The sequence below is a fragment of the Globicephala melas genome, chromosome 9 (assembly GCF_963455315.2).
Source record: "Globicephala melas chromosome 9, mGloMel1.2, whole genome shotgun sequence".
Classification (NCBI taxonomy): domain Eukaryota; kingdom Metazoa; phylum Chordata; class Mammalia; order Artiodactyla; family Delphinidae; genus Globicephala; species Globicephala melas.
The window spans coordinates 32,479,175-32,498,148 of NC_083322.1; the positions used below are offsets into that span (position 1 = coordinate 32,479,175).

Below are 18,974 nucleotides of genomic sequence, written 5' to 3' on the forward strand. Positions count from 1 at the left end.
GAGTTATTACTTTTTTTTTTTTTTTCCCCCGGTACGCAGGCTTCTCACTGTTGTGGCCTCTCCCGTTGCGGAGCACAGGCTCCGGACGCGCAGGCTCAGCGGCCATGGCTCACGGGCCCAGCCGCTCCGCGGCATGTGGGATCTTCCCGGACCGGGGCACTGCGCCACCAGGGAAGCCCAAGAGTTATTACTTTTATTTTATTTCTAAACTGTAATTCTAGATTGCGAGAGGGAGGATACCTTGGTTTTGTTGGGAAGGTTTGGCTAGATGGGAGGTTAACTCTTACCTATGTCAGTGACTGGCAGTTTACAGGCATACTTCATAACAATCACATCAAGAAGAACAGTTTTAAAAAGTTAACCTGAGACTTCCCTGGTGGCACAGTGGCTAAGAATCCGCCTGCCAATGCAGGGGACAAAGGTTCAAGCCCTGGTCCGGGAAGATCCCACATGCCACAACTAAGCCCGTGCGCCACAACTACTGAGCCCACGCTCTAGAGCCTGCGAGCCACAACTACTGAGCCCACGTGACACAACTACTGAAGCCCACGTGCCTAGAGCCCGTGCTCTGCGACAAGAGAAGCCACTGCAATGAGAAGCCTGCCTGCCGCAACGAAGAGTAGCCCCCGTTCACCGCAACTAGTGAAAGCCCGTGCACAGCGATGAAGACCCAACATAACCAAAAATAAATAAATAAATTTATTTTTTTTAAAAAGTTAACCTACTAATATAGAGCTAGAAGCTAAAAGAGCTATATTTTTTCTTTGCTTTCTCTAGGATCCAAACATTACTTGGTATAAAACATACAAAAAGATAAACATAACATAAAAAGTATGTTCCACTCTGTTGTGCTTCTTGGAAAAAAGCAGATACTCTAAAGTTACTTATGCAGAAGACAAAGCAGTATATTCAAAACAATATCGAAAATGTTAGTATACACTATCTCTGAGAAAAAGTAATTTCTGCCCGTCAACTTTCTGAGATAACACAAAAATACTACTAAACTTTTTGTTTTGTACTTTTTCTTATGGGCTACAATTCAAGCAACAAATTAAATAATGATAGCAACCCACAGAATAAAATAAGAATCCATGAGTCCATATTGACATAAAGAAATGAATGAACAAACGGGGGGAAGCTCTTCATTACAGTAGAATTTCAATTAATGCAGAAGGAATGATTGAATTAGAAAATCACCTGGGGTGACCAACAATGGTAATTGTTGCAGGCAAAAATCATCAAGAGATGCTAAAATTAATGGGTAAAAGTCTAAGAGCATATTTACACAATGTGAATGAATCTTTCTACATGATACTTAATCAAGAAGGGATAAACAGGAACTTTATATTGAGGAAAACTGCCACACCACCTTTACCAAATGACCTAAGTTATCATAATAGTAAAAACTGTGCCTCCTAGTAGGATGTACTGAGGATACAACATCACTTGTTATGCTCCTGCCAAAACTTCATAGGCTGATCTAATCATGAGGAAACATCAAATAAACTGAAATTGAGGTACAGTCTACAAAATAACCATTTTGCACTCTTCCAAAGTGGTAAGGTCATGAAGGACAAACAATGCTGAGAAACTGTTCCAGATTAAAGACCAAGGAGACACTACAACAAAATTCAATGCAATCCTGGATTAGATCCTGGATCTAATTGAGCAATTGGTGAAATTTGAATAGGGTCTGTAGATGAGACAATAATGTTGCATCAATGTGAAATTTCTTGATTTTGATAATTGTACTGTGGTTATATAAGAGACAGCCCTAAACACAGTGAAGTATTTAGAGAGTGGGGAAAAATATTCCTTCTCTACTCTTAAATTGTGGGGATTTTCTCTTACATTTTTCCTAAAGTTTCTTAAAGTTTTGCTCTTTGAATTTAGGCCATTAATCTACATGGGACTGATTTCTGTATATGATGTGGGACGGAGATCCATTTTTTATTACATCGTCATAAGGATCAACAAGCCATCCTAATGCTATTTGTTAAAATGGACTTCTTTGTCCCACTGAACTAAATAAATAAACAAATAAAAGAAAAAAAGGAAAGTAACTATTTTCAGTACTATTTTTAAAGTGTGAATTACTTTTTTTCAGTCTGGGACATGAAAAACACATCATAATTTTTAATAAATTCCAAAGATAATTCTGAAAAGTGTCTAATGAATTTAGTATTCAGCATTCAGGTAGTAACTGCAAAAATGTAACTTCCTCAAGGAACTTCTGAATATTCAATAATATCAGTAGGCAGCCCTATACTCTAAACTTGGTAGGTAGTTTTTGTTGAATCAATGTTGAATCAATCTATAAGCAAGAATAAACTCTCATTTATTTAGGATGGTCAGGGAATATAGTATTTTAATGAAATGAGCATTCTAAGAGTTATCACTAATGGAATTCTGTATGTAGACAGTTAATTTTTAAATAATGTACATTCAAAACCATAAAAACTTATGCTAATATAAGGAAGCAGTAGAGTGTATGATCTCTGGAGTCAGATTGAATGAGCTGGATTTGAATGAGCTGGATTTTCATTTCTACTACTCATTAGCTACGTAAACTTGGGTGAATATATTAGTATGAGCAGTAACAGTAGTAGAGAATAAATATATCTGCATTAGTATAGTTCAGTATTCCTAAAATTAGCTCTGGAATACAGGCATTTTCACATTATATGTGAAATGCTTCTTTGTGCCCTACAGTGGTACAGCTGTGGCTCACGCCCATGCATTTCTGTGTTTTCTGCAGTGCATTCACTTCCCACATGCCAACATCCTTTCTCCTCCCTTGGAAATCATCCCTTCCCTCTGTACTCTGCTTACCTCAAAAACCAGTGGTAGCAAAACAGGAGAAAAAGCCAGTTCCTAGTTCTGTGGTAGCAATGTGCAGTTAAGATCTGGGTTTTCATCTAAGCTAAGACAAACCATCTGTACCCAGGTTTTGATTTAACTTCTGTAAATCTCCATTTCTCATAGGTAAATTAAGGGAGATGAAATATATCATCATTTCTTAACCTTTTAAAACCCCTGTGGTCTGTTAGATAAAATAAAATATCATCTACAGTTACTTTCCTAGATGGCTGTTATTACCTTTAATTCATGAAAAGAGAAAACAGAAATCCAGATTTGGGATTTGAATGAATTCTTCAGATGAAGTCCAAGGCTTTTCAGAGCCGCCTCCCAATATAGCATCTTCCTATGATGGTTCAGAAGAAACAACCAAAATATCTGGGTAATCTCATTTACTGCCACTGCTTCTATTATCACCACATAACAATAGCTCTCAAATCTATATACCTATCACAACCTCTCTCAAGATCAAGATCCATTTTTCTAAATGTAACTCATTTATTAGAAATCTCCATTAAATGCCTGTCTCACCCAAACCTACTCCCTCTGTTCTTCATAAAATTATCGGCACCACCTACATTCAATTCCACATTTCTCCCTTTCTCCCACAGTCAGCCACATTATCGAGTGTCTGTCTGTCTTGCTCAAATCCAATCTCCTTTTCTTTGATTCTATTTCATTCGGACCCATTCCCTTTCTGGATTGTTACAATAACTGCCCTGCCTCTAATCTCATCTTTCTCCGAAAGTCATTTTCCACTCTGCCACCAGATTGATATTTTTCAATGAAAGTTCCGATCATTTTCTTTCCTGCTTAAAATCATCTAATGGTGGCCCACTGCCAACAAGGTAAGTCCAAAGTCCTTAGCATGACATATAAGGCCTTTCTGTATTCAAAGGCTGTAAAATGTACTGTTAACAGCATAAACCCTAAATAAGACTGTATGTACTCAGACTACAGCTCCACTGACTTCTACCTATAGGACCAAAAGCAAATTAAATTCAGTTTCCTCACCTGCAGTAAATGAGGTAATACATTTAGAAAAGTACTTGGCACAGAGTAAGCACTCAATTAACAGCTATTACCTTTTTACTCTTTCTGCTACTTGATAGCTCCTACAACCAACCCACTCTTTTTCTCATCCCACCTATACAATACTAGAGCCTCACCACTCCATTCAGTCTTTCAGACAAGGACTCTTCTTTCATGCCTCCAAATCACTGCATGTATGTTTTGGCCACCTTTCATCTACTGTGACTAAATTGTACACAGCAGCAGAATATCTTAAACTTTGCAAATTGTCAAAGAAAAGGTCACACAGAAAGGAAAACTCAAAGGTCAAATTATGCTATTAAAAACTTCTTGATGTATTATTCAATACAGCAATCATTAGCATACACTTCTGATAAAAGATTAGTACTACTACTGAGAACCGTAGTATAAGGCCTAAAATTAAAGCCCAGTATTACGTGTGCCTTGACATCTGGGGAAAAACAGAAGGACCTTGAATGGCCTAACTGCAAGTTCCCATCCTCAATCTCCTCCTGCAGATAAGGTCCCTAGCCAGACAACCCTCTTTATTACAGGGAACAGGCACAGTTCCTACTCATCCCTGAGTATGGGGCTTCAGTTCCCTGCCAGCCTGTGTAACTATTCAAACTAGCCAATCACATCCTCCTGCTGGAACCCTCACTCTACCTTCTTGATACTACAAAGCTTGCCTCCCTTGGCCTCTGCTTGTTCACTCTGTTCCCTCCACTGTGTCCCTATCTCCTGGGCTGAGTATTTGTATTACTAGACTGCTATTCACTGCATCTTTCCAATGTCAGGTGCTGTGTGTTCAGCCATCTCCATAACCCTACAGCAGGAACCCCTCCCTCACCAACAGAGTGCAGAGGAGGCAAATAAACCGGATCTCACTTATCTGTGAAGCTCAAATTTAAGATATAATTGGGGACCAAGAAGCAAGGAACTCAGTTATTTTAAATATATTTTAAGCAAGCAAATAAGCTGATATATAGTCCCAACATTAGAAGGGCATAAGAGAGATTCTTCGTATATCTTCCCTATTTTTATTTCAGACATAAATTCACAAGTGTGCTTATCTAGTTTCCGATCCTCCATGTATTTGAAGGGAGGAGGGTAAAATTTGACAGTTATATTTACAACATTAAAAAAAGGGAAGGAGCTGAGTCAATCTGACAAAGGCTGCAGAAAACAACGTTCTTTTATAGGAACAAAAAAATTACAAATCAAATCTCTTGAAAAAAGAGCTCTAAAATTCCTAGGAAATGAATTTTTATTTAAGAATAACTACAAGCTTACATCAATAAACTTCTCAGATGAAAATAAAGATCAAGATTTTCAATTATTGGATGATGCAGATTAAACATTTCAAAACCTCCAGACTTACTGCAAGTCTACTAAGTGAGTAACTGGGAAAAATCTTGTGTATGTGGCCAGTGGAGTGGAAGATGAATTTCAGGCTCTTCCACAATTTTAGGCAACCTTCCTCCACTCTTCTCTATTCCTTGGCCTACAGAGAACTCCTTGCTAGTTCAGAAATAAGAAGATAAAGTTGGTTTATTAAATAGTTAGAAAGGGTCTTTGATGGAGCAAACTAGAAGGCCTGAAAGTGAAACGGACCTCTAAAATGACCACTGTGCCATCGTGGCAGTTTGTGACTGCTCAGACTTCTTTGGATCAGAATCCTCACAAACATCTGAAGAAAATGGGCAGAATTCAGTTGTAAATCATTAAATCGTTCAGACAAGGGAAAACGTAAGGACAGTCACCTTTCAATATCAGACAAAGTTGATTCCACTATTCTTAGAGAGAATTTACCAAATCCTTTCCCTAAGAAAGGAAGGAATGCTATCTTCTCCACTGAGTAAAAATACAGTTCACTCGGGCTTCCCTGGTGGCGCAGTGGTTGAGAGTCCGCCTGCCGATGCAGGGGACACGGTTCGTGCCCCGGTCCGGGAAGATCCCACATGCCGCGGAGCGGCTGGGCCCGTGAGCCATGGCCGCTGAGCCTGCGTGTCCAGAGCCTGTGCTCCGCGGCGAGAGAGGCCACATTGGTGAGAGGCCCGCGTACCGCAAAAAAAAAAACAAAAAAAGAACAGTTCATCTTTGATAATCTTACAAGAAATTGTCTCCTGCTTTCCACCACACGTTACTTTCTTTTTGTGAATGTCAGCAGATAGTCACCTAGGATCAGAAGTGTCTCAAACTGCAGTGAAAAAAGTACTATGTTAACGCTGGGAAGCTGCCTGCACAAATTGTTCCTCATGTGCTGCAGGCAATAGAGAGGAGCTGGTGCCCCTCATATTGTGTAGCGCATCTTACAGCCTGAGCCAACAGAGAGAAATCAGTTTCTCTACACAATTTTCAATTTGATTGAGACCAGGTGATGAGCAAAGCAAGTAATACTGATGAATTATGTGGCATTTGCACATGATGTTGGACCAATATGTGTAGAAGCCAAACTACCACAGTGATGGAAAGAGATTAGTCACGATACCCAGAAAAAGGACTACCTGTGGCTAAAACCTGTGGAGTAACGATGCCTTACTTTTCTAAAGAAGTTCCCAAGTCCTTGGTTCTTTTTTTTTTTTTTGCGGTACGCAGGCCTCTCCCGTTGTAGAGCACAGGCTCCGGACGCGCAGGCCCAGCGGCCATGGCTCACGGGCCCAGCCGCTCCACCGCATGTGGGATCTTCCCGGACCGGGGCACGAACCCGTGTCCCCTGCATCGGCAGGCGGACTCTCAACCACTGTGCCACCAGGGAAGCCCCTTCCTGTTATATCGTAACTGACCTAAAGCAAAATAGGTACATATATGGAATGACATTATAATGGCTGCAGGTAGAAATGTTCTGGTATTTTTTTTTTTGCGGTACGCGGGCCTCCCACTGCCGTGGCCTCTCCCATTGCGGAGCACAGGCTCCGGACACGCAGGCCCAGCGGCCATGGCTCACGGGCCCAGCCGCTCCACCGCATGTGGGATCTTCCCGACCGGGACACGAACCCGTGTCCCCTGCATCAGCAGGCAGACTCTCAACCACTGCACCACCAGGGAAGCCCTCCTTGGTTCTTTAAGTGCTGCAACAGATGTAAATGGAAGATAAGCACATTTGGTATAAGAAGCTGTGATCAAAATCCTTGGTAACATTATGGCATAGACTCATGATCCAGACAAATATCAACAGAATACTGAATTGCTGCTTTTGGTCCTGGGTGATCCCTCAGGAAAAATAGATTCCTCAGAAAGAACAGATCCCTCAGAAAGAACAGAACACATCAAGTGTTTTTATCACCCTGTGCTACCTGGACTATAATTTTAGGACTACACTCTTAAAATTTACAATCTTATCTTATACCTACACTGCTGAGTAAGACTGAAGAACTTCTCAGAGGAGAACAAAGGGAAGGTGGGCTGAATGCAAATAAACTCCATATGTAGCTTTCTGCCTTGCAGTCCTTCATTCTGTCAGTCTTTGCATTACTGTATAGAAAGCATCTTTCTCAAGTAAAGCCAAGCTTCATGGTGAAATGCCAAAGATAGAAGTGACTAGATTCCCTTGGCCTTCATTGCCTCTTTAAGATATGTCTTGTTACTGGAAGATGTGAGCATCTGGCAGTGCTACTTCAACTTTATGATTACCAGCTAGAACAGGAAAGTACAACAAGGTGGGGGAATTTACCACAGGTTGTCAATCAATTGGCACAATTTATAGAAGCTGTTGACAAAATTAATGTTACTTCAACTACCTGTGTCTATGAATTCTCCAGATTTTTCTGATGCTTTTGCTGGGCACTGTAAATTGGCAAAATTTTTACCAACACTAAGGTAAAATCCAGGAGATTTTGACTGTCTGTAGAAAACATTAATTCTTTAGCAAAAAATGGAGTCTTCACCAAAGCAGATATAAATATATTAAGCTGACAAAAATTTTAAAAAGCTTTGAGCAACTGAAAAAAAAAGGGGATAAAAGTATAAAAAGCAGACAGTGCCTGTGCACAAAAGCACATGCACACCACAAAAAATAGCTATCTGGAACCATTAAATCTAGAGGCGAACAGCCCTGCACTCTACATTAGCCCCAAAGTATACTGCACTGGGAATACTTATACTAAAAATTATTTGTTGTTTATCTTAAATTCAATTTAACCAGGCATCCTATATTTTATCTGAGAACACTGCCTACAACCCCTCTAATTTCCATACATTGGACATTTTCCCACATAGTTATCTCCTCCATGATCAAGGCAGGAGACACTAGCACAGAGATTTCCCAAATCTGGATGCCTGGTTGATTTGCTGGGAAAGCTTTTGAAAAAATACAGATTCCCATGTTCCATTCCAGACCTACTGAATCAATCTCCAGAGGACTGACACCTAGAAATCTATATTTTTGAAAATCTCCCCACCTGATTCTGATAGGCTGCCAGATATTGTACCCACTGCCCTGTAAGGGACTGTATATGCAAAATTTGAGGCATTTGGTCCTCTGAAGAAAAGAATCATAGGTCTCCTGACTCTCAAGGAATGCGATTCCCCAAAAGGGTCACTGTCTTAGAGACCAGCAGTAAAGTTAAAAAGAGCTATTATGAATTTTTCTACTTCAACTACAAGAATTATTTGACATTGTTTCCCATAACTCTCTAAAAATTCCCTATGCCTTTTTGAGAGTTAAAAGTAAAATAAAAATAGAAAAAATACTTTTTAAAACTCGAACATTATTTAAATAGTTTATGATCAAGTGATCATTAATTGCATGTCTGTGTTATAGACTAATTTATTTTAATCTGAGTATACGTAAAAGACGTAATTTGTTTTGATGTTTTCCTTAAGAATTTTTTTCCTTTATAATTATCATTTTGAATAGTAATTAAGAACAGGGCCCATATCACTTAATCTACAACTAGGTCATCCACTGAATTCACCAACTATTTCTTTAAATATGTTTTTACCATTTATTTAAAATATTAAGAAATCTATGAATCCAAAGTAGGCATTATTAACTGAGAAAGTTATACAAACTATTATTTATATTTTCAATTTTTTTCTGTCCTCTGAATCATTCACCTCAGACCACAAACATTCCTAAAGTTTTTCTATCTAAAAAAAAAAGTATCCCTAAAATGAAACAGTAGGAAAAAATGAAGTAGTATCTACTCTTTCTCTTTGGTTTCATTACTGAATTTTTTTCAAGAATGATTATACTTTAATAGGGGAAGGCGATTAAGATGTACAAACTTCCAGCTGTAAAATAAATGAGTCACAGGGATATAATGTGTAGCATAGGGAATATAGTCAATAATATTGTAACAACTTTGCGTGGTGACAAATGGTAACTACTTATCGTGGTGACCATTTTGTAACGTATAAAAAATATCAAATCACTTCATGGTACACCCAAAACTAATACAATACTGTAAATTATACTTCAATTTTAAAAAGCTTGAAAAATTAATTAAAAGACTAATATAGGGGGAAAAAGTAATTTATACTTACTGTCTCCTCTTCTTATCCTTTTATTGAGTCAACATTTATTGAGCACCTAATACTGTGAAACTCAATCCTGGTGGCACATTCAAACCATCTGGGAAGCTTTTTTTGAAAAAAGTACAGACGCTCCAGGCCTCACCCATGAGTCAAGCCTGTGCATCCATGTTTGTTTATAAACTCTCCAGTTGACTCTTATGTGCAACCAGAGTTGAAATCACTGATATAATATATGCCACACACTCTACTGCAATTACAAAGATGAATAAGACACAGGGCCTGTCCCTGAAAAACGCAGGAAATAAGAACATCAGGAAACCTATTAAAATGGGTAAATGTTATAACAAAGGTATGTACAAACTGCTAAGGGAACAGAGATAGGCAAGAATACAAAAGAAGGTGAGGGAGGTCTTTGAGTATGGTTACTGAACTACAACGCACACAAGACTGAAAGGCCATTAAACTGCTCTCTTAAAGGCCAGCAACGATCTCTAGTCTACCACTTAAAATAGTTGGCCTCATCTACACCAGTCTTACCATACACAAGATACAGATAATAACAAGGTTGCTCTGACAATTGAGAAATTAATTAATACAGTAGATATTGGCATATAGGAGATATAATTTGTTTCTCATCCCTTTCTCTTAAAGCCAAAGGCTCTTCTCAATTCTATATTCCTTTTTAATCTCTCTGCAATACTTCACTGCTCCTTCTGGAAATTCTCTTCAAGTTCTGTGAGATGAGCACCTACTCTGTGCTAGGTATACACTTCTACTTCAAAGATCACTCCTCACCTTCTAGTTTCTCTCCTTCTCTTATGCCTTAAATGAAAGTATCCAGAAGTATATGCTCTCTGCCCTCTCCTCCCCTATGTCTGAACTTGTTCTCCTAAAAGCTATTCCAATCTCGTGGCTTTAACCCACAGAGAGGATTTCCAAATCTATATAATCTCTGGGCCTGATCTCTTTCCAAGCTCCATTTCTACATCTCCCTATCTGCTACGCATGTTCACATAGACATTCTGCTAGCATCTCAAACTTAGTAGAACCCAAACAAAATTCACCATTATTCCCCCGAGCTGTGCATCTTCTCTCCTGTGTGTTCTTTAGCTGTTAGTGGTGGTTCCACTTCCCAGTCAACCAGATTTTAATGTTCAGTTACCTCTGATTCTTCCCTTTCTCTACATTCACTCACCATGTCTTGTTGATTCCAACTCTGAAATGTTAGCAATCATTTTTTTCCTCCGTGTCTTGTAAAACTACTTTAAATCTGGTCCTAACACTTAACTCAGTTTCCCAACTGGTCTCACTAGCTCCAGTCTGTCTAGACCCGTGGTTCTCAACCAGGGGCGATTTTGTACTACAGGAGACATTTGTGACTGTCGTGACTGCGGTGCTACTGGCATCATGTGGGCCAAGGATGCCCAAACATCCTAAAATGCACAGGACACCCCTACAACAAAGAGTTATCTGGCCCAAATGTCAATAGTGCTGAGGCTGAGAAAATCTGTGCTGTTTAACAGCACAATTCATCTTTGCATCTCTTACTTGCAAAGTACTTGAGATATAACTCATATTTCCTGCTCATTCCCACTTTTCTGTTTTTTCTTCCTGTGCTGTGCTCTCTGACATGAGCTTGTACCTCAACTGATACCTACCATCCTCCTCGGCAGAAGTAACTTTTCCATCTTCTAAATGTCCATGGACTTATTGCTTTTTGACCCTGTATAATATATATGTTACATATGTCTGATTCATCCTTGAATCTGTAGTCTTACACTGTGTCTACCAACCAGGTAATCAAATCACCAACCTTCAGTGAGTCTAAAACTTAATCTATAGAATCATTACTGCTATTCACAAATACTGCATTTCTCTTCTTCTTCCCTGCCCCCTCTGAAATGAGGTTTATAGATATAACTTGCTTAAGCTAATTGAAATCTGAGCAGAAGTGCAGTGAGTCTCTTAGTGTGTGTGTGGGTAGGGGGGAGCTTTAAAACCCAGTATGGTATTCATTGCATTTCTTTCCCACTGGTGTGGGGACAGTGATAAAAAGCCTAAGACTTTTTTTGGGGGGCGGGGGGAGGAGAGGTAAATTTCACATGCTACATTTTGTAAATTTAAGGTGTACAGCCTGTTACTTTCATAGTAATGTAGTATGATCGCGACTAAAGCAGTATTTATCACATCACTGTAGTACAATGGTACTGTCTATATTCATTATTTATATAATGTAGTATGATATAATGTAATAATATATATATAATATATATATTATATATAATATATATATTTATATATATATAATGTAGTATGTATATATAATATATTATGTAGTATGATCGCGACTAATATAATGTAGTATATATATTGTAGTATAATGTAGTATGATTTATATAATGTAGTATGATCGCGACTAAAGCAGTATTTATCACATCACTGTAGTACAATGGTACTGTCTATATTCATTATACTGTGCATCAGATCGCTATGGTTTATTTACTACTCATTACAAGTCTGTACCCTTAAACACCATTAATCTTATCCCTCCCACCCTCCATTCTCTGGTAACCACCATTTTATTGTTTTTTTAAACAGGTTTGACTTTTTTAGATTCTACATATAAGTGATATTGTACAGTACTTGTCTTTCTCTAACTTATCTCACTTAGCACAAGGTGCTCAAGGTCCATGTTGTTGCAAATGGTAGGATATCCTCCTTTCTCATGGCTCAATAATATTCCATTGTGCATATGTATCATATCAAAAAGCCTACGTTTAGACTGAAATCCTCCAAGAGCCTACAACTATGTGACTTTGCGGAGCAGGGCCCTTCTGCTGCTGACCCACACTAGACACACACAGAACGAGTGAGGAGATGCCACGAAAAGCCCCCACCACCAACGCCCTCACGTTGAGATTTTAGTTTGTTTGTTATTGCATTATATCCTTGCTTACCCTGATTCACAATCAATGAAAGATGCATAATTTCATGGGTCACTAAAAAAAGGAAAAATGCTACCTGTATCACAAGCCATGATTGTACAATGCAGCCTGATTTCAGAGATCTTAAAATATGGAAAATGATGAGTAGTGAAATCAATGAAATATGGTATATTTGGTAAATTAATAAATGTAGGGGTAGTTTTCAAAAATTAATTCTATTCATTTTCAGTAGAAACATTATGAACTAAAATGTGCAAGAGAAGTTCTCAGCCATAGGGTTCACAGTAGAGCATGTAAATAAATGTCTTAAGAGAAAGAATATGAAGACTGTAGTTCTACCCTTCAGAATAAAATTAATGAAATTCTCCTTTTTTGACAACTATAAGTGGTTCCATGGAACCCCTATTTTCTTTGATATGCATCAATCTCTTGCAATAAATTACTGCTTCAGGCAATTAAGCTTTTAGGTCAGGACCACAGGTCAAGTTTTCCCATCATGCTTTTCAACCTTAAAAACTACTTTGTACTAAGCGTTTTTATTGGGTTGGCCAAAAAGTTCGTTCGGATTTTTCTGTAATATATACCATGTTCTTCTATGTATATAACCACCTTTATTTTAAGTAGAAATGACTCCCCAATGCACTGAGAATGTACTACAAATTTGCTTTAGTGTGCAAAGTCTAAAAAACTCCACTAATGCTGCAGCAGCTATCAAGTTTCTGCTTGCTGTAGGAATTTTTACATTTTATTGGTGCAATGACAGAATTCATTCACCTACAGAATGAAATTAGGAATGAATAATTTCTACATTAATCGCTTACTGGTTGAGTTTACTTTTTAGTTAATAAGAACACTACTGATTTTACATTAATCATGATGGAATATAATGGCAGCTTACATTGCTTTTATCAATACATACAAACAAAACTTCTGAAGCCACATTATGATTGTGTGTGGGGGAGAAGTATACAAACTGCTTATAAATATTTAGCATGTGTAAGTGATTTGAACCATAGCCAGTATCACCACCTGCACCTCAAGGAGCACCAGGAATTTCATTTAACTACCTAAATCTTTAAAATCTATAACGCTATTTAGAAGTGAAAAATGTAGGCATACTAGATTTTCCCTCCAAAACTTACCTTTATATGCTACTTCTTTTCATAAAACTGTTATTTTTTTCTTAATTTTGTAAATTCATTACTCCTTTGTTCATTCACTCACTGAACCATTGTACTCATCACATACATTGCACTGACAGATGCTAAAGATGACATTTCTGCACTAACGAATTCAACAGAATACAGGAAAAAAGGTAAACAGATAACTACTATGCAAAACTGTATTTAACATTAATGATGTGTTTCAGCGTTCAGGAGAGAGAGAAAAAAGTTGTTCAGGAGAGAGAGAAAACTAGCCATGTGATCTGAGCTAAATCTTGAAGGAAGAGTAATTTTTCATCTTTCAAAAACGGGGATAGATCGGGGAGCAGTACCAATGCTCAAAGCAGGTAAGTCATGAGCAGAGAAAAATAACTAAAATTTATTGTGTTTACTACATGCCAGGCAACATGTGCACTTATAAAAGTTTAATGGGGAATATAATTTGTTATATCCCCACATTTTAGAGGAAACTGAAGCTGCTGAGAGATTAAATAATTTACTCCATGTGCTAGGCATGGACTAGCATGCAGGTCTCTTTGAATTCACAGCATGATTAAATAACAGTATATATTGGAAATGTCAGAACTATTTAGGTTAGAATGGAATACAAGGACATGAACACCATTTTCAAGAGTTGGGCTTCCTTGTAAAGGCAATGGAGGATGCAGCAACTAAAAGTTTGGGAGTAGAAAAATGATAGGAAGATGGAGGGATTTGTCTAGAAAGTTTATAATAAAAGTCCAGCAGTGGCAAATAAAACAGATATGAGTCATTCTTCTAACCTTACTTTTCCTCCCTTAGCTTTGTTTCTTCCTCAACTGTGTAGTCACAGAACAGGTACAATCAATTTGCATTCTGTTCATACAGTACAAGTTTGTTACTAAACAACAGTAGTTCATAACATAAATTGTTAATCGTCTGGTCAATTGAGAGGTTATAAATCAAATATTAATATAAATGAACTTTTCAAGCAAGAAATAATTTCTGTAAGACATATTCTGATGGAAGTGACAAGGTTTGGAAACTAAGTGTAAGGTACAGAGAGCACAAGGAGGAAAAAAGTTAAAGCTGAAGTTAAAAACCTGGATAACTTGAATAATGGGAACAGAGTCATAAAGAGAAATATGAGCAGAAAGAGATGGGTATCTGCCCTGCTTTGTGTAGGGACAGAGAGGAGGGGAGTTTATGAATTTACTTTCAGGCAGGTTCCATCTGAGCATATCTCCTTAACTGTCTTCCGTGGAAGAGGACCAGCAGATAAAAATGTGTGACCAGTGCTAAGGGGAGAAGCAGGGCTGAGCTAGGTACTTGAGACATCTGCAAAGATACAAAAGCTGAAGCTCTGCGAGCGGATCACTCTACTCACTGGGGGAAGGTAGAAGAGGTTGGTGGGGGGCGGGGGCGGTGGTAAGGTGTCTTCCAAAGCTTCAAGTGACTTCCAGGATTTCTCACTTAGAGAGCAGTTTGGGAATAGTTCTTATCTGAGCCTTATACCACAATTTCATATAATTTCAATCACAAAAAATGCTTTACTGTACAGTGCAGCTGACCCAGGAGGGGAAAACATGAACTGTTCTAACCTAAAGTTTCTGTAACTATGTAAAAAGGTCTGTAGGACACACCACAACAAATGAATAACTAAACAACTTCATTGTGCTTCTTCAGATAATTTTATATCCTACTAAACCAGTGGCCAAAAGTGAAAAGGTTATTACATTTCATACCGGTATCCTCAAAAAGTAACTGTATATAACTGAAAAAAGCAAAGATATCATTCTAGATCAATTTCTAAAATGCTTCCTACCACAGGACATATATGAAACTACACCAACAGCATAAAACTTTTAAATGTGTCAAACAATAATAAACTTTGTTCTAAAACGATCAAACACAAATTAAATTTAAAACCCAACACTACTTAGTGTTTGGCATTTACAATTTCTATTAAAAACAAAGAGAACTATTGTTTCTCCCTTTTCCAAATTAAGCTGTCAAATTTAACACAAAGAGATAAATCCAGAAAAGGATTCTATCATCAATTGTTAAGAAGTGTAATGTCACAAGAGCATCAACTTTGGATTCAGACAAACTCAGGTTTAAATACCGCCTTTGCACTTCCTACTTAGGTGTCCTTCCGTGAATTACTTAAAGCTTTTAAAAATTTATTTTACTTATTTGTGCAATGGTAATAATCAAACCTAGCTCAAATTTACAACAAATTAACAAATGTATTGTCTAACTGAACCAGGCATATACAAAGTATGGTACTACTAAGTCTTAACAGCTTCCCTTCCTTACTTTCACAGTCAGTAATGGAAATTCCAAGAGCTTTAAATTAAGTATTAAAAACTTATTTTTGAAAATTACAAACAAGGTGGCAGAAAAAGTAAAATGATTTAAATATTAGTTTAAAAAATAACACCTTTAAATCCTATTTCTGATTCTATATGCAAGGTCCTCCTCCCAAGAGATTAAAAAGAACATTTAAATAAAGTGACAAGACTGTTAGAATTTCACTTTACCAGTTACTTCAATTTAACCTCACAGTTTGGTTAATATTTTTCTTAAATTACTAAAAGATGTGATCAGAAATTTATATGCAAAATATCCACAGAATAGTCTTACAAAACTCGAAATAAAAACAAACCCACAAAATTCCTTCAAATTGGAGTTTTCATTCATTTACTGTTAAAACATGGTGTTGGGCGAGCATAGAGAATAAGACCCCTTCCCACCCAGCCCCACACCTTTATGGAGCTCAGTGCCCTGAGAGTGCCGGATGACAAGAAATCCTGTCATATCATTTTGAAAAAACTTTGCTATTTTAGGTCTTTACAACACATGGCAGGCCTATATTAACTCCCACACTGAGTACTCTCTCCTCAGCTAGATTTCTAGCCACTTGAGCTACTAATCACCACTTACCAACAGCAGAATAAAAAACATGACAATCCCTTTAAAAAAACTTTTTAGTACTACTTAATTTTAAATGTGTGTGAGCACCTGCATACATTTTCAGTTACCCATTTATGGTTATTTACCAATATTACACGTGTGAATACTGCACAGCAACTTTTGTGTATACAGGGATCTGCCTACCAGGACTGTGGATTATGGAGAATCTTGCTGCTCTCCCCATTTTGTCGTTTTATTATCACTTTCACCAAAGAGCACAGAGGTAAAAAAGATTTCCGGAACTGAAGATAAGGCTGACTGCTGCACGTTCACATCGGGAAGAAGACAGAACATGACATTTCAGTACAAGAACACAGGATATAAAAACACTTGGAGCAGAGCGTTCCAACCGAAAATACCCGTAGGCTTACATGAGGATTTCTTAAACACCAGTTATTTTTTTGTGTTTCATACATGGCTTTACTGCTTTGGAACTTAAAAATGAGCCCTGTTAAATTAAGAGTGGAGTCTTCGAAAACTTTAACTATCTTATTCATTGTTATGTCAGTTACTTCTGAGTTTGAGAAACATCAAGGACCTGTGCAGGAAATACTTAAAATTAGGAGGGTACCCCTGTGTCCCAAAACACACTCTGGAGAATGGGGCCTCACAGAGGCCAAGGGAAACCGCGAATAAGAGAGATCCAGTTCAATGATCAGATTTCTTACTTCAAATGCCTAAGAACTTAAGTCGTTCATCTGGTTCTAATGCTGTCACAGCATCTAAGATACAGTAAAAGGAGTTCCACAATCTCCCCTCTTCGGAAGAAGTCCTAGCAGGACCACGGGGCGCTACCAAGTCGGCCCCCAAAGCGGCTACTGCCAACAAGAGTAGCAAACAACCGTGGGGAGGGGGGTGTCTTTTTATGAGCAACTTCGTTGCCTACAGCTAAAACCGAAAAAGAAAAAAAAAAAAAGAGAGAGAGACTTCCACGACTAAAGGAAAAAAAACGTAGGACCCAGGAAAGAAAGCAGTTTGCTTGTGGGAGGATAGATTAGAAGAGAGAAGTCAAGGTCTGCTTCCTAAGCAATTTTTCCCCCTTAGCCCTCACCCCGGCCACCCTCTCCGGCCAGGCCATCGGGCTGAGTACTGTCCTTGGGCCGCTCCCAGGCCGGGACCCAGACCCCTCTGCAGTCCCCGACCCTGGCGCAGGGCCCCCGTGGCCCATGCGCGGGGAGAGGGTCCCCAGCGGCCGCCGCCCTCCGCGCCCCCGGCCCCCGCCCGCCGCCGCCGCCGCCGCCCAGCTCCCGCTACCTATTTTCGGAGCACACACCCTACAAGGAGCGGAGCGAGCAGGCCTGGCGGAGACCTGCCCCCGCGCGGGGCCTCGGGTGACTGACAGGGGCAGGCACTCGGGCGCAGCGAGGAGAGGGGAAGAAGGGCAGCCGGGGGCACCGACCAATGCCTTCCCTGGCGGCCAGACTCCGGGCTGATACGGCGGGGCTCTACTGGCTTCCCGGACCGATGGGCTCTGCCGCCCCCGCGGCCCTTACCTTCTCCTCATCAGACAACTGCTCCTCCAGATCCGCCATTTTCCTTCTGGCGACAAACCGCGGCGGCGGCGGCAGCAGCGGCCACCTGACTTCCCCCTTTCGGTGCGGTCCTCCGCGCCGCGCGACCCCGACAAGGGAGGGGCCCACAGCCCCGGCCGCCGCGCACGCGCCCCGGGAGCTCCGCCTCCCTCCGCCCGCCTCACGGGGCCAGAGCACGGCTGTGCGCGTGCGCGGGTGCCTCCGAGGCCCAGGAACCGGGAGGAGTTGCTTACTTCCGCCTGAGGCAGGCTTGTCGGTATCCTGAGTCTAGGATTCTTTCCCCACCAGTGACCGTATGGACCCAGTCTGCGATGAGTACATGCTGAGCCCTTGATTATACTCCCATCAAATCCTGAACTCCGCCAGCTAAAATGTGAGAAAGTGCACAAATAGCTTTTAAACATTCTGGTTTAAAAAAAAAGATTACGAGAAAAATATTCGGCCTTCTTTAAAATATGCACATACAACCCAGTACATAATTGGAAGATGTTCTGGATATATTCATTAAAGAAATAACTGCTGGTCCTTTATTGTGTGTGGGATACTGTGTTCGCTTCTGGAGATACACAATGTTAAGTAAAAGCCAGAGAAACCTCAGTGCTGAAGAAACTCATTGTTCCTTAAACGAACATATTAAGAAGTTGGGGAAGGCTCTGCACTATTGCAGGGGAATAAAGAGTTATGCTAAACATAGATCGTACCCTTCTGAATAGGGTTGCCAGATTAAATACAGAAAAGCCCAGTAAAAGTTGAATTTCAGATAAACAATGAACATATATTTTAAGTATAAGTATGTCCCATGAAGCATTTGAGATATACCAATTATTCATTGTTTTCAAACTTTATTGGATGTCTGCTAATTTTATTTGCTAAATCTAACCCTACTTCTGAATCTTCAAGTTTAGCAAGAGAATGAAGATGTAGTTAAAGCTGTATATATGAATTGGCTAGGAATCTTGTTAAGTGCAGTTGCTGATTCAGCAGGTCTGGGATGTGGCTGAAGAATCTGC

General features: G+C 39.3%; 1 protein-coding gene and 2 pseudogenes across 1 annotated transcript in view; 2 read left to right on the plus strand and 1 right to left on the minus strand.

Moving 5' to 3' along the window:
• Window positions 1-18,113, minus strand: part of CAPZA2 (capping actin protein of muscle Z-line subunit alpha 2) — a 57,091-nt gene extending 38,978 nt beyond the window's left edge. The window contains exon 1 of the mRNA XM_030857620.3: window positions 17,926-18,113. Within this exon, the coding sequence (XP_030713480.1) occupies window positions 17,926-17,964 (39 nt within the window). The 5' untranslated portion in view covers window positions 17,965-18,113. The remainder of the gene's footprint in view (window positions 1-17,925) is intronic.
• LOC132597851 (RAB11-binding protein RELCH pseudogene) lies at window positions 3,686-5,753 on the plus strand (annotated as a pseudogene).
• LOC138842296 (RAB11-binding protein RELCH pseudogene) lies at window positions 6,716-7,662 on the plus strand (annotated as a pseudogene).
• Window positions 18,114-18,974: the final 861 nt, after the last annotated feature.